At 36.0% G+C, this 17,514-nt stretch overlaps 1 protein-coding gene across 1 annotated transcript; it reads right to left on the bottom strand.

The window, feature by feature from the left end:
* Positions 1-1,416: 1,416 nt before the first annotated feature.
* On the bottom strand, positions 1,417-4,107 carry LOC130086061 (piggyBac transposable element-derived protein 4-like). The gene is made up of 2 exons (XM_056252172.1): positions 3,962-4,107; positions 1,417-3,232 (listed from the first exon to the last, which is right to left on the bottom strand). Exons 1-2 carry the CDS (start codon positions 4,105-4,107, stop codon positions 1,417-1,419), a joined length of 1,962 nt encoding a protein of 653 aa, XP_056108147.1.
* Positions 4,108-17,514: the final 13,407 nt, after the last annotated feature.

Raw genomic sequence — 17,514 nt, 5'->3', positions numbered from 1 at the left:
CTTGATCTTTCTATACATACTCATAGACTCCTTTTGATGTTTCATCAGCCAGACAGTAGTCCATATTTGACATATTGAACCTATTATTGACTCCTGATGTTACAAGAGCCATGCAGTATTCCAAAATTTGACCTATTGAACATATTTCTGGCCAAAGAGTCCTTGAACTTGAACATTATATAGATACTCATATCTCCTGATTTTCCATATGGACTGTTCTGATGTTTCATCAGTAATTCAAATTTGACCTTTTGAACATATTTCTGGATAAAGAGTCATTAAAGGGCTATCTGACTATATGATCTCATAAACTTTTTTTGATGTTACAGCAACCAAATATGACTGCATATTTGACCTTTTGAACACATTTCTGGCCAGAGTCCTTGAATTTTAACTTTCTATTCATATTTATACATTCCTTCTGATGTTTCATCAGTAGTTCAAATTTGACCTTTTGAACATATTTCTGGTCCAAGAGTCATCAAAGGCTATCTTACTATGTGTTCTCATGAGCTTCTTTGATGTTACATCAACCTATATGTTACCTCATGAGCTTCTTTGATGTTACATCTAATCTATATTAGACCATATGTGACTTATTAACCCTCTGAGGTCTAAGGGCATTTTTTCACTTTTTCCTTCGATTTTACAAATCTTATTAAATTCACCTTTTAAAGGTAATTACATAACATAATCCCACATGTTTTATATCAAAATGTGCAGAGAAAACCCAGCTCTCTTACTGGTGAGTTCACCACTTGTCCTGGAGAATTGTCTAAAGAGAGAGAGAGGGATAACCTGTCTCTAAAAGGTGAAAAATTTAAGTCCGATTTTTGAAATTCTTCAAATCTCTTGTGAAAACATACCATTACTCATGTGGACGAATTATTTTGGTCCTTGAAATGGGTTTCCCAAAGTCTTAGGGTCACAAAAGGAGTGTAATATATGAATAAAATAGTAGATAATGAATAATCATTGTCTAAAGTGACATTTTTGAAAAATCGTTTTTTAGTACAAGTTTTGTCTGTGACTCTACCTTCACCAAATGTTAGAGGGACTGAGATAAAATAGGACTAAAATAACTTCCTACTACATATCAAGCTTTATGGGATGTGTGCAAATGAAAAAGTAGCATTACAACAGGTCTTTCTTTCAAGCAAAATGTTTACTTTGTGAAAAAAACTCACTACTAACAATATTCACAAAATGTACACATTTTCATGTTTTACATGTCAAAAAAAAAAATTCAAACCAAAGATGAACTATATATTAGAAATATATATATATATATATATATATATATATATATATATATATATATACATATATATATACATATATATATATATATATATATATATATATATATATATATATATATATATATATATATAAACTTACCACTATTTACAATATTTACACAATGTGCATGTTTTCATGTTTCAGTTTTTCAGCTGTCATGCCATGCTGCAAAACAGTTTCTGTCCAGCTGCATGCAAAGCGCAACACCACACTCCCTGCATTTCCAAGGTCCTTTCTCTGGCCTTGGCTTTGGCAATGCTCACACCTGCTGCGACCTGTGGTGGCTTTTGTGGAAGAATCTGCTGCATGAACGGCAATTGGCACAGGAATATGACCTGCAGGTACCGGGACCGGAGCAGTGTGAAGAGGCTTACCACAGAGTTCAGCAGTCAGCTCCTCCATGAAAGCTCTGTGTGTCATGGGTGTTGTTTGCTGGGCCAGACAGAGTTCCTTGTGGAGGATGTAGCTGTTGGTGGTGGCAATGTCCAGAAAATGGTAAAACAGGTGTCTGTACCAGCGCATTGTTTTGTGTTGTGCAGAGTAATATTGAATGAGCTGGTCTGAATGATCAACTCCCCCCATGTGTTCATTGTACGCCAAAACTGGTGTGGGACAGGGGATTGATGTCTTTGTCCAAGAGCCATCTTGTTGTTTCACCCTCCTCTGAACAGTGTTACCAGAGTGTGCTGTGTGAAGTGTGGAGCAGACTGATACTTCTCTCGTGTCCATCCATTTCACATAGATGAGGGGCCCGTCCCGGATCCATCTTATGGAGCCTCTTTCTGATTTTTTTGTGAGGGCGTTATTTGTTGTCCGAGGGCAGTCCTTGCGGTTCTCCCTGTAGGTCCCACAGGCAGCAAATTTTTGCTCATGGAGAGCCCTGAAGAGTTTGGGGCTTGAATAAAAATTATCCATGTAAATGTGGTAGCCTGTGCCAAGGTAACCTGGTTGTACCAGGGACATCACAACATCATAGGAAAGGCCATGTCCAGAGGGGATGTCACTTTTGCCGGTGTAAACGGAAAAGTCCACTGTATAGCCATTCCGTGAGTCCGCCAAGACAAACAACTTGAATCCCCACTTTATCGGTTTTGCCTTCATGTACTGCGTCATCCCAGTTTTGGCCTTTGATGCAACCATTCTTTCATCCACAGCCACATCTCTGTGAGGATGATAAAATGACTTGCAGGCATTTTTGATGGTGTTCATCAGGGGTTTCAGTCTGAAAAGTTTGTCATGGTCAGCTGTGCCCTTTTTTTTGTCGTTCTGGACATCCTCTTCAGGGTCGCTAAGGTGAAGGTTCCAAGAAAGTGCTCTGTATCTGTCCCGTGGCATGATCTGCACTGGAAGTGGCAAAGAGAAGAAGTGATTCTGTCTCCAGTAATCTGCAATGCTGTCGAGTTTCACCATGGCCATGTACAGAAGCAGTCCAATGTACTTGTAAAACTCCCCTATGTTCACATCTAACCATTTATATTTCTTTCCCTGTGCCATTTGTTTAGCAGCCTGCTTGTTTGTGTTTTGGCACAGTGTTTGTATGATTTGTACAGGGAAGAAAAGTTTGAAGAGGTCGAGTGGTGTATATGTGGAAGTGGAGCTGAGCTGTGGCCCTGGTGTTCGAGCTGGTTGAAACCTGGAGACAGGGGGAGCGATGTCTGGGTCTTTTTCCGTCTTCCAAGACAGTGGAGCTGGCTGCTGTGTAGGTGGGGGTGCTGGTTGATGCTGGGCGTTACGGGACCTCTTGGCTGGCCGGGTTGGTGATGATGGTTGCTGTGTAGGTGGGGGTGCTGGTTGATGCTGGGGGGTACGGAACCTCTTGGCTGGCCGGGCTGGTGAGAATGACTGCGGTGTAGGGGCTGGTGGTGACCTGGTGGCAGGCACAGGTGAGGCTGCCTGTGTTACACTGGGCCCTGGTAGCTGTGAATCCTCTCTGAAAAAACACAAAAACATAAAGTTTACATCTCTCTCTCTCTCTCTCTCTCTCTCTCTCTCTCTCTCTCTCTCTCTCTCTCTCTCTCTCTCTCTCTCTCTCTCTCTCTCTCTCTCTCTCTCTCTCTCACACACACACACACACACACACACACACACACACACACAAACCAATCTCCACCTAACAAGAATGTGGAAGATGTGTGAGGATTTGACTTATTTTAACGTTATTCCAATTTATCACATGTGCTAGCTATCCTGTCCACCCCAAATCACAGCAAATAACACCTGAATGAGATGTGGGAATACTGTCTCTTCCATTTCAAAACTCCACAGAGATTTATAATTTTACATTCAGTATAAATATAGGCCTACTAAACATAAATAAAATTATATGCAAGCCACATCTATACAAGTATAAACAATATGATAAAAAAGGTCAATGGCCAAACCATATCGATTCATCACTACAAGAGATAGGCCTAATGTTATTCAAATTGTGAATTGAGGTGAATAAATATTACATTAGTTATCATAAGGAGACCAGCAAGAACAGCCTACAACGTTACTATTTGTAAGTGTACCCCGGTTTTACACAAGAAAATAACTTTTACATAAAGTAAACACTTTGCTAAAGGCACAGTCAATTTGTCAAAGCAGCACAGCGCAGCTTATTTTAGCCAAGATGGTCACCATGCGAACGAGGTTTTTATAAAATAAATACGCTTACCCGTCCTCAACTGGATCTCTTCTGTGATCATAATCCTCATCTTCATCAGAAGAAAATCCATCAGGCTCGGAAACTCGCCTTTCATCCTCGTCGCTGCTATCCAAAATCGCCGCAAGTGCGTCTTTCAATGTCAATGTCTTCGCCATTTTCACTCCTCGTCTTCTTCTTACTTTTCCTCTTCTTTATATATATTTTTGCCATGTTTTTTTCGCGGACTTTTTCTTTCGCGGACTTTTTTACTCTTTCTCTCTCCATGTCAGCTGGTATTTTCCTCACTGTGAGGAGATGGGAGGGTACTTAGGGATTTCAACCGCATCTATTGGTTGGTTTCACACAAAATGCAGACAGGCAAGCTAGCCCACCAATCACGCACGGTGAATGACCATCTTGTCTTCCCTCTTGCTCTCTGTGTGAGTCACATATGATCTCGCGAGAATAAGGACGTTGAAGCTGAGAATCTGTCGATTACGGCAAAATCAGAACCATTTATGTGTGCTGCACAATCGCGGAGATATTAATAGAAACATTGAGTAAACATTGAGTTGACGCGCCCGCGCGTCATCCGACCTCAGGGGGTTAAAGACATTTCTGGCCAAAGTGTCCTTGAACTTGAACTTTCTATAGATACTCATAGACTACTTTTGAGGTTTCATCAGCCAGACAGTTGTCCATATTTGACCTATTGAACCTATTATTGACACCTGATGTTACAAGAGCCATGCAGTATTCCAAAATTTGACCTATTGAACATATTTCTGGCCAAAGAGTCCTTGAACTTGAACATTATATAGATACTCATATGTCCTTCTGATTTTCCATATGGACTGTTCTGGTGTTTCATCAGCAATTCAAATTTGACTTATTGAACATATTTCTGGCTAAAGAGTCATTAAACGGCTATCTGACTATATGATCTCAAAAACTTCTTTTGATGTTACAGTAACCAAATATGACTGCATATTTGACCTTTTGAACACATTTTTGGCCAGAGAGTCCTTGAATTTTAACTTTCTATTCATATTTATACATTCCTTCTGATGTTTCATCAGTAGTTCAAATTTGACCTTTTGAACATATTTCTGGTCCAAGAGTCATCAAAGGCTATCTTACTATGTGTTCTCATGAGCTTCTTTGATGTTACATCAACCTATATGTTACCTCATGAGGTTCTTTGATGTTACATCTAATCTATATTAGACCATATTTGACCTATTGAAGACTTTTCTGGCCAAAGAGTCCTCGATATTGAACTTTCTATACAAACTAATAGACTCCTTTTGATGTTTCATCAGTAGATCAATTTTGACCTTTTGAACATATTTCTGGCCAAAGTGTCCTTGAACTTGAACTTTCTATAGATACTCATAGACTAATTTTGAGGTTTGATCAGCCAGACAGTAGTCCATATGTGACATATTGAACCCATTATTGAGTCCTTATGTTACAAGAGCCATACAGTATTCCAAAATTTGACATGAACATATTTCTGGCCAAAGAGTCCTTGAACTTGATCTTTTTATACATACTCATAGACTCCTTTTGATGTTTCATCAGCCAGACAGTAGACCTTGACCTATTGAACATATTTCTGGCTAAAGAGTCATTAAACGGCTATCTGACTATATGATAAACTTATTTTGATGTTACATCAACCATAGATTAGACTATATGTGACCCTGATGAAGACATTTCTGGCCAAAGAGTCCTCGATATTGAACTTTCTATATAAACTAATAGACTCCTTTGAAGTTTCATCAGTAGATCAATTTTGACCTTTTCAACATATTTCTGGCTGAAGAGTCATTAAAGGGCTATCTAACTATATGATCTCATAAACTTCTTTTGATGTTACAGCAACCAAAATTGACTGCATATTTGACCTTTTGAACACATTTCTGGCCAGAGAGTCCTTGAATTTTAACTTTCTATTCATATTTATACATTCCTTCTGATGTTTCATCAGTAGTTCAAATTTGACCTTTTGAACATATTTCTGGCCAAAGAGTCCTTGAACTTGAACATTATATAGATACTCATATCTCCTTCTGATTTTCCATATGGACTGTTCTGATGTTTCATCAGTGATTCAAATTTGACCTATTGAACATAGTTCTGGCAAAAGAGTCATTAAAAGGCTATCTAACTATAGGATCTCATAAACTACTTTTGATGTTACAGTAACAATAGATTAGACCATATGTGACCTATTGAAGACATTTCTGGCCAAAGAGTCCTCGATATTGAACTTTCTATACAAACTAATAGACTCCTTTTGATGTTTCATCAGTAGATTAATTTTGACCTTTTGAACATATTTCTGGCCCAGGAGTCATCAAAGGCTATCTTACTATGCGTTCTCATTAGCTTCTTTGATGTTAGATCAACCATAGATTAGACCATATGTGACTTATTGAAGACATTTCTGGCCAAAGTGTCCTTGAACTTGAACTTTCTATAGATACTCATAGACTACTTTGGAGGTTTCATCAGCTAGACAGTAGTCCATATTGAACCTATTATTGAACCTATTATTGACACCTGATGTTACAAGAGCCAGGCAGTATTCCAAAATTTGAAATATTGAACATATTTTTGGCCAAAGAGTCCTTGAACTTGAACATTATATAGATACTCATATGTCCTTCTGATTTTCCATATTGTGTTTGGTGTCAGCAACCAAATATGACTGCATATTTGACCTTTTGAACACATTTCTGGCCAGAGAGTCCTTGAATTTTAACTTTCTATTCATATTTATACATATACATATTTATAGTTGAAATTTGACCTTTTTAACATATTTCTGGCCCAGGAGTCATCAAAGGCTTTCTTACTATGCGTTCTCATGAGCTTCTTTGATGTTACATCAACCTTAGTTGACCATAGACCATAGACCATTGGACATCAACTTGACATTCAAATTCAAGGACTCTTTTGCTAGAAATATGTTCAATAGGTCAAATATGGACTATTATCTGGCTAATAAAACATCAGAAGGGGTCAATATGTTTAGAAAGTTCAAGTTCATAGATTATACTGCCAGAAATATGTTCAATAGGTCAAATATGGACTACAATCTGGCTGATGAAACATCAGAACAAATCTATATGTATAGAAAGTTCAATATCAAGCACTCTTTGGCCAGAAATGTGTTCAATGTTGATGTAACATCAAAAGAAGTCTCACTCTGTGAGAACACATAGTTAGTTACCCTTTGATGACTCTTTCACCAGAAATATGTTCACTAGGTCAAATATGGACTACTCTCTGGCTGATAAAACATCAGGAATCCATGAGTATGGACTCAAATAGTAGTTCAAATTTTGACTGCTGTCTGGCTGATATAACATCAGAACAAATCAATCTGAATGTATAGTAAATTAATCTTTAAGGAATCTTTGGCCAGAAAATATTTTCAGTAGGTCAAATGTGGACTTTTGTCAGGCTGATATAACATCAAAAGGAGTCAATATGTATAGAAAGTTAATGTTCAAAGACTCTTTGGCCAAAATTATGTTCATTAGTTAAAAAATGAACCTCCGTATGGCTGATTTAACATCAGAAGGAGTATGTATAGAAAGTTCAAGTTTCGAGTGCTCTTTGGCCAAAAAAAGGTTCAGTAGGTCAAATATGGACTTTTGTCAGACTGATATAACATAAGAAGAATTCAATCTTTATGTATGGTGTTAATCTTTAAGTACTCTTTGGTCAGACATGTTCAGTAGGTTTCAACACCAGAATGAGTCTCTAAGTTTATATAGTTTAAAAAGATTTGAGGACCCTTTGACAAGAATTAAGTTCAATAGGTCAGATATGGACTTCTATATGGACTTCTATATGGCTTATGAGTCTATGACTATGTATAGAAAGTTCAAGATCGAGGATTCTATGGCCAGAAATATCTTCAGTAGGTCAAATGTGGCCTTTTGACAGTCTAATATAACATCAAAAGGAGTCAATATGTATATAAAGTTAATGTTCAACGACTCTTTGGCCAAAAGTATGTTCATTAGTTCAAAAAGGAACCTTTGTATGGCTGATTTATTATCAGGAGTCAACAAGTATAGAAAGTTCAAGTTTTGAGTACTCTTTGGCCAAAAAAAATTTCAGTAGGTCAAATATGGACCTTGTCAGGCTGATATAACATACGAAGAATTCAATCTCAATGTATAGTGTTAATCTTTAAGTACTCTTTGGTCAGACATGTTCAGTAGGTTTTAACATCAGAATTAATCTCTAAGTTTATATACCTGTAGTTTAAAATCATTTGAGGACCCTTTGACCAGAATTAAGTTCTATAGTTCAGATATGGACTTCTATATGGACTTCTATAGGGCTTATGAAGCACCAGAAGTCTATGACTATGTATAGAAAGTTCAAGATCGAGGATTCTTTGGCCAGAAATATGTTCCTTGGGTCAAATATGAACTTCTGAATGCCTGACGTAACCGGAAGGAGTCAACAAGTATATATAGAAAGTTCATGTGTTGAGTACTCTTTGGCCAGAAATATGTTTAGTAGTTCAAATTTTGACTGCCGTCTGGCTGATATAACATTGGAAGAAATCAATCTGAATGTGTAGTAAGTTAATCTTTAAGGAATCTCTGGCCAAAAATATGTTCAGCTATATATGTGGACTTTAGTATGGCTAATGTAACATCAAAAGGAGTCAATATGTATAGAAAGCTAATATTCAAAGCCAAAAGTATGTTCAGTGGTTCAAAAAGGAACCGTATTGCTGATTTAACATCAGAAGGAGTCTATAAGTTTATATAGTTTCAAACCTTTTGAGGACCCTTTGGCCAGAAATATGTTCCTTGGGTCAAATATGAACTTCTGAATGTCTGACGTAACATCAGAAAGAGTCAACGAGTATATATAGAAAGGTAAATGGAAAGGTAAATCCATTTACTATTTATATAGAAAGGTCAAGTTTTGAATACTCTTTGGCTGGAAAAAAATTCAGAATGTCAAATATGGACTTTTGTCAGGATGATATAACATCCAAAGATATCAATCTGAATGTATAGTGTTAATCTTTAAGGACTCTTTGGCCAGTAATATTTTCAGTAGGTCAAATTTGGACTTCTGTATGGCTAATTTAACATCAGAAGGAGTCGATAAGTTTATAATAGTAAAAAACATTTTGAGGATTCTTTGGCCAAAAATATGTTCAATCGGTCAAATATGGACTACTGTCTGGCTGATTTAACATCACGAGAAGTCTGTATAGTAGGAGAAGTATGTACAGTAAGTTATTCCTTAAAGACTCTTTGGCCAGTAATATGTTCAATCGGTCAGATATATGGACTTCTATATGGACTTCTATATTGCTTTTGAAGCATCAGAAGGAGTCTATAAGTATCTATAGAAAGTTAAAAATCGAGGATTCTTTGGCCAGAAATTTGTTCTTCAGGTAAAATATGGACTTCTGTATGGCGGACGTAACATCAGAAGGAGTCAACGAGTATGTATAGAAAGTTCATGTTTCGAGTACTCTTTGGCCAGAAATATGTTTAGTGGTTCAAATTTTTATTGGCGTCTGGCTGATAAAACATCAGAAGAAATCAATCTGAATGCAGATAAATTCAGATTCAAGTTAATGTTTGGCCAAAACTATGTTCAGTAGGTAAAATATGGACTATTGTATGGATAATGTAATATCAAAAGGAGTCAATATGTATAGAAAGGTAATGTTCAAAGACACATTGGACAAAAAAATGTTCAGCAGTTCATAAAGCAACCTCTCTATAGCTGATTTAACATCACAAGGTGTCTATAAGTTTATGTAGTTTAATACCTTTTGAAGACCCTTTGACCAGAAATAAGTTCAATAGGTCAGATATGGACTTCCAAATGGCTTATGAAGCATCAGTAGGAGTCTATGGGTATGTATAGAAAGTTAAAGATCGAGGAGTCTTTTTCCAGATATATGTCCAGTAGGTCAAATATGGACTTCTGTTTGGCTGATTTAACATTAAAAGGAGTCTATGAGTTTATAATATTAAAAAACCTTTTGACGAATCTTTTGTCAAAAATATGTTCAATCGGTAAAATATGGACTACAGTCTGGCTGACATAACATCACAAGCAGTCTGTATAGTAGGAGAATTATGTATAGTAAGGTAATGTTCAAGGTCTCTCGACAGAAATATGTTCAGTAGGTCAAATACGGACATCAGAAGGAGTCTATGAGAATGTATAGAAATTTCAAGATCGAGTACTCTAGGGCCAGAAATAAGTTGAGTAGGTAAAAAATGGACTGCAGGCTGGATAATATAACATCACAAGAAGTCCATCTGTATGTATAGCAAGATAATTTTCAAGAACTCCTTGGCTAGAAATATTTTCAGTAGGTGAATAAGGGACCTCTGAATAGATGATTTATCATCAGGAGGAGTCTATAACTTTAAATAGTAAAAAAACTTTTAAGGACCCTTTGACCAGAAATAATTTCAATAGGTCAGATATGGACATCTATATGGCTTATGAAGCATCAGAGGCAGTCTATGAGTATGTATAGAAAGTCCAAGATCGAGGACTCTTTGGCCAGAAACATGTTCCTTGGGTGAAATATGGACTTCTGTTTGGCTGACATAAATTCAGAAAGAGTCAACGAGTATATATAGAAAGGTCAAGTTTTGAGTACTCTTTGGCCAGAAAAAAATTCAGTATGTCAAATATGGACTTTTGTCAGGATGATATAACATCTGAAGATATGAATCTGAATGTATAGTGTTAATCTTTAAGGACTCTTTGGCCAGTAATATTTTCAGTAGGTCAATTTTGGACTTCTGTATGGCTAATTTAACATCAGAAGGAGTCGATAAGTTTTTAATAGTAAAAAACATTTTCAGGATTCTTTTGCCAAAAATTTGTTCAATCGGTCAAATATGGACTACTTACTGTCTGGGTGATATAACATCACAAGAAGTCTGTATAGTAGGAGAAGTATGTATAGTAAGTTATTCTTAAGGATTCTTTGGCCAATAATATGTTCAATCGGTCAGATATGGACTTCTATATGGACTTCTATATGGCTTATGAACCATCAGAAGGAGTCTATGAGTATCTATAGAAAGTCCAAGATCGAGGATTCTTTGGCCAGAAATTTGTTCCTCAGGTAAAATATGGACTTCTGTATGGCGGACGTAACATCAGAAGGAGTCAACGAGTATGTAAAGAAAGGTCATGTTTCGAGTACTCTTTGGCCAGAAATATGTTTAGTGGTTCAAGTTTTTACTGGCGTCTGGCTTATATAACATTAGAAGAAATCAATCTGAATGTAGATAAATTCAGATTCAAGTTAATGTAAGTTCATTTTTGGCCAAAAATATGTTCAGTAGGTCAAATATGGACTATTGTATTGCTAATGTAATATCAAAAGGAGTCAATATATATAGAAAGGTAACATGAATGCTGTTCAGCAGGTCAAAAAGTAACCTCTCTATAGCTGATTTAACATCAGAAGGAGTCTATAAGTTTATATAGTTTAATACCTTTTGAAGACAGTTTGACCACAAATTAGTTCAATAGGTCAGATATGGCTTATGAAGCATCAGAAGGATATGTATATGGGTATGTATAGAAAGTTAAAGATCGAGGAGTTTCTTTCCAGTAATATGTCCAGTAGGTCAAATATGGACCTCTGTATGGCTGATTTAACATTAAAAGGAGTATATAATGTTTATAATATTAAAAAACATTTTGAGGAAAATTTGGCCAAAAATATGTTCGATCGGTCAAATATGGACTACAGTCTGGCTGACATAACATCACAAGCAGTCTGTATAGTAGGAGAATTATGTATAGTAAGGTAATGTTCAAGGTCTCTCGACAGAAATATGTTCAGTAGGTCAAATATGGACATCAGAAGGAGTCTATGAGAATGTATAGACATTTCAAGATCGAGTACTCTAGGGCCAGAAATAAGTTGAGTAGATCAAAAATAGACTACAGGGTGGATAATATAACATCACAAGAAGTCCAACTGTATGAATAGCAAGATAATGTTCAAGAACTCTTTGGCCAGAAATATGTTCAGTAGGTGAAAAAGGGACCTCTGTATAGATGATTTATCATCAGAAGGAGTCTATAACTTTATATAGTTAAAAAAAACTTGAGGACCAGAAATAAGTGAGTATGAAATAACATTTTTTTGACCAGAAATAAGTTCAATAGGTCAGATATGGACTACTTTTTTAGTGCATACTTAATTAGGCCTACTTTTTTAGGCTTATGAAGCATCAGAAGGAGTCTCTGAGTAGGTATAGAAAGTCCAAGACTCTTTGCACAGAAAAATGTCCAGTAGGTCAAATATGGACTTCTGTATGGCTGATTTAACATTAAAAGGAGTCTATAAGTTTATAATATGTGATTATCTTATTATAATAAGATAATTTGTGTTTTGTTGCATTGCATTTGCACAAACGATCTAACGTTGTGCATTGAAAAATAACATGTAGGCACTTGTTGCATTGCATTGCATACCAGAACTAACTCATTGCGTTGTGCTTTGAGGAGATACAATTTGTGCTGTTGCATTGCATTTCACACACGATCAAACGTTGTGCAGTGAAGAATAACATATTCTGCACTGATACACTGAATACACACATTTGTAGTTGTTGAACTACCTCATTCCGATGTGCATTGAGGAGATAGCATTTTTACCGTTGCATTGCAAAAAAAGATCTATCTTATTCCTCTGTGCAATGAAAAAACATAATATATGTGCTTTTCGCATTTCATTGCATACTACATCTAAACTATTAATTTGTGTTTTGAAGGGAATTATTTTATTGCAAACGCTATTCCTTTACATTGCACACACAATAACTTTGTGCAACGAAGAAATAACATGTGTGCTGTTGCATTGCTATGATCTAACGTTGTGTATTGAATAATAACATATAAGCTTGTTGCATGCAATCATCACAAGAACTAATTCACTCCATGTGCATTGACAATTTTTGCAGTTGCTTTGGAATGCACAAAAAAAAATCTAACTCATTTCTCTATGAAATGAGTATTGCATAGCTATACACATAACATAGGTTCGCACTGCACATGAAACAAACTCATTTATTAGTGCATTGAAGGGAAATTATTGCATTAGCTGTTGCGTTACAATGCATAGAACAACTACCTCATACCTCGTGTGCAAAGAAGAGATCACATGTGTTGCATTGCATTGCACACACGATCTAAGATTTTGCGTTGAAGAATAACATATCAGCACGTTGCATTTCAATGCATGCCAAAACTTAACTCAATCCTTTGTGCGTTAAAGAAATAACATGAGTGCTGGTGTATTGCATTGCACACACGATCTAACGATACCAGAACTGACCTATTCCATTGTGCAACGACGAGACAATGAGTGCTATTGCACAGACAACGTTGTGCATTGAAAAATAACATATCAACTATGCACTTGTTACATTGCATTGCATACCAAAACTAACTCATTCCTTTGTGCTTTAAGGGAATAACATGATTGCTGGTGTATTGCATGTGCCACGACGATATAATATGAGTGCTGTTGCACTGCATTGCGGAGACAACGATGTGCATTGAAGAATGTCATATAAGCTATGCGCTTGGTGCATTGCAATAGATACAATAACTAACTCGTTCCCATGTGCATTAAAGAGATAATTTCTGTTTTGTTGCATTGCATTGCACTGCATACTATAACAAACTTATTAATTTGTAGATTGAAGGGAAATTATTGGATTAGTTGCAGTAGTTATCTACCTCATACCTCGTGTGCAAAGAAGAGATGTGTTGCACTGCATTGCACACACGATCTAAGATTTAGCATTTAAGAATAACATATAATCTATGCACATGTCGCATTTCAATGCATGCCAGAACTAACTTTGTGTAAGGAAATAACATGAGTGCTGGTGTATTGTATTGCACACAGGATCTAATGATGTTCATAGAACATAACATACAGGCTAAGCGCATTGTGCAACGACGAGATAACATGAGTGCTGTTGCACTATATTGCACAGACAACGATGTGCATTGAAGAATATCACATAAGCTATGCGTTTGTTGCATTGCAATGCATACAATAACTAACTCATTCCCATGTGCATTAAAGAGATAACGTTGTGCATTGCAAAATAACATATAAACTATACACTTGTTACATTGCATTGCATACCAGAACTAACTCATTGCGTTGTGCTTTGAGGAAATACAATTTGTTCTTTTGCATTGCATTTCACACACGATCAAACGTTGTGCATTGAAGAATAACATATAAGCTTGTTGCATGCAATCCTTACAAGAACTAACTCACTTATATATGTGCATTGAAGAGATACCATTTTTGCAGTTGCATTCGAATGCACAAAAGATCTAACGATTATTGCATTAGCTATTGCATCTCTTCATTGCAAAAACGAATAAGTCAGTTTTTTTGCAATGTAGTGCTGTTGCACTCATGTTATCTCTTTAATGCACAAAGGAATGAGTTAGTTCTGGCATGCATTAAAATGCAACATGTGCTGCATATGTATACGCTTTTCAACGCTACTTCTTAGATCGCATGTGCAATGCAATAGTTCGTGTCCGTGCAGTGTTCGACTTCGTTGCACATGAAGTATGAGGTAGTTATTCATATGCATTGTAATGAAAGAGCTAATACAATAATTTCCCTTCTATTCAAAAATGAATAAGGTTGTTATAGTATGCAGTGCAATGCTAAAGCACATATGTTATGTGTTTTCATTGCATAGAGTAAAAATTCTGATTTTATCTCCTCAAAGCCTAACGCAATGAGTTAGTTCTGGTATGGAATGCATGCAACAAATGCATAACTTATGTGTTATTATTCAAAGCGCAATGATCGCAAAGATCGTTTGTGCAATGCAATGCAACAGCACTTTAGTTATCGCTTCGTTGCAAAACAGAATGTCAGTATGCATTGATGCACCAAGCACATAGCTTATATGATATTCTTCAATGCACATCGTTAGATCGTTTGTGCAATGCAGTGCAACAGCATTCATGTTATCTCTTTAATGCACAAAGGAATGAGTTAGTTCTGGCATGTATTGAAATGCACCAAACACATATATGATATTCTTCAATGCACATCGTACAATGCTATCTCTTCGTTGCACAAGAGGTATGGGGTAGTTATTCTGTGCATTGTAATGCAAGAGCTAATGCAATGATTTCCCTTCAATGCAAAAATGAATGTTTGTTGTAGTATGCTTTGCAATGCGAAAGAACACATGTTGTGGTTTTCATTGCATAGAGGAATAATTTAGATTTTTTTGCAATGCAATGCAACAGCACAAATTGTATCTCCTTAAAGAACACCGCAACGAGTTAGTTCTGGTATGCAATGCAAAGCAACAAGTGCATATAGCTATGTTATTCTTCAGTGCGCAATGTAGATCGTTTGCACATATATGTTCTGTTTTTTTTTTGCACAGGAATTAGTTTGATATTTCATGCAATAGTTCTTGTATCCATTAACATATGGGCACTATTGACACGATCTAACGTTGTGTATTTAAGAATAACAAATAAGCTCGTTGCACAACGGAATGAGTTAGTTATTGTGTGTCCATTGCAATAGAATAGTTATTGCAATAATTTCTCTTCAATACACAAATAAATAGTTTAGATGTAGTAATGCCAAAAGAAAGCACATATAGTATGTGTTTTCATTGCACAGAAGAATAAGACAGATATATAGTTTATATGATATTCTTCAATACACATCGTTAGATCGTTTGTGCAATGCTGTGCTTTTGCACTCATGTTATCTCTTTAATGCACAAAGGAATGAGTTAGTTCTGGCATGCATTGATGTCATACGCTTATGTGTTATTCTTCAACGCTACTTCTTAGATCGCATGTGCAATGCAATACCTATGTTATCGTGTTCGGCTTCGTTGCACATGAGGTATGAGGTAGTTATTCTATGCATTGTAATGAAAAAGCTACTGCAATAATTTCCCTTCAATTCAAAAATGAATGAGCTTATGTGAGCTTCAATGCACATCATTAGATCGTTTGTGCAATGCAGTGCAATAGCACTCATGTCACTCTTTAATGCACAAAGGAATGAGTTAGTTTTGGCATGTATTGAAATGCAACATGTGCTTCGCAAATATGTTATTTAACTAATTCTTAGATCGCCATTGCAATGCAATGCAACTCTTATGTTATCTCTTCGTTGCATAAGAGGTATGAGGTCATTTTATGCATTGTAATGCAAATGGCAAAAGTTGTAGTATGCAGTGCAATGGAAAGCACATATATTGTGTTTTCATTGCATAGAGTAATAATTAAGATTTATTTGCAATTCTTATGTTATCTCTTCGTTGCATAAGAGGTATGAGGTCATTTTATGCATTGTAATGCAAATGGCAAAAGTTGTAGTATGCAGTGCAATGGAAAGCACATATGTTGTGTTTTCATTGCATAGAGTAATAATTAAGATTTATTTGCAATTCTTATGTTATCTCTTCGTTGCATAAGAGGTATGAGGTCATTTTATGCATTGTAATGCAAATGGCAAAAGTTGTAGTATGCAGTGCAATGGAAAGCACATATGTTGTGTTTTCATTGCATAGAGTAATAATTAAGATTTATTTGCAAGGCAATGCAACAATTCAAATGTTATCTCCTCAAAGCACAACGCAATGAGTTCTGGTATGCAATGCAATGCAACATGTAATTTACATATATATATGTTATTTTTCAATGCGCAATGTTAGATCGTCTGTACAATGCAATGCAACTGCACTTAGCTTATCACTTCGTTGCAAACCAGAATAAGTCAGTTTTTGGTCTGCATTGAAATGCATCAAGCACATAGCTTATGTGATATTCTTCAATGGACATAATTAGATAGTTTGTGCAATGCAGTGCAACAGCACTCATTTTATCTCTTATCTCTAAAGAGTCATTAAACGGCTATCTGACTATAGGATCTCATAAACTTCTTTTGATGTTACAGCATCAAAAGAAGATTAGATCTTATGTGACCTATTGAAGACATTTCTGGCCAAAGAGTCCTCGATATTGAACTTTCTATACAAACCAATAGACTCCTTTTGATGTTTCATCAGTAGATCATTTTTGACCTTTTGAACATATTTCTGGCCAAAGTGTCATTGAATTTGACCTTTCTATAGATACTCATAGACTACTTTTGAGGTTTCATAAGCCAGACAGTAGTCCATATGTGACATATTAGACCCATTATTGAGACCTGATGTTACAAGAGCCATGCAGTATTCCAAAATTTGACCTTTTGAACATATTTCTGGTCCAAGAGTCATCAAAGGCTATCTTACCATGTGTTCTCATGAGCATCTTTGATGTTACATCAACCTATATGTTACCTCATGAGCTTCTTTGATGTTTACATCTAATCTATATTAGACCATATGTGACTTATTAAAGACATTTCTGGTCAAAGTGTCCTTGAACTTGAACTTTCTATAGATACTGATAGACTACTTTTGAGGTTTCATCAGCCAGACAGTTGTCCATATTTGACCTATTGAACCTAT

Source organism: Rhinichthys klamathensis, unplaced genomic scaffold, assembly GCF_029890125.1.
Source record: "Rhinichthys klamathensis goyatoka isolate OS25496 unplaced genomic scaffold, OSU_Roscu_1.1 h1tg000093l_1, whole genome shotgun sequence".
Lineage (NCBI taxonomy): Eukaryota > Metazoa > Chordata > Actinopteri > Cypriniformes > Leuciscidae > Rhinichthys > Rhinichthys klamathensis.
This window is presented reverse-complemented; position numbering and strand designations above follow the sequence as displayed.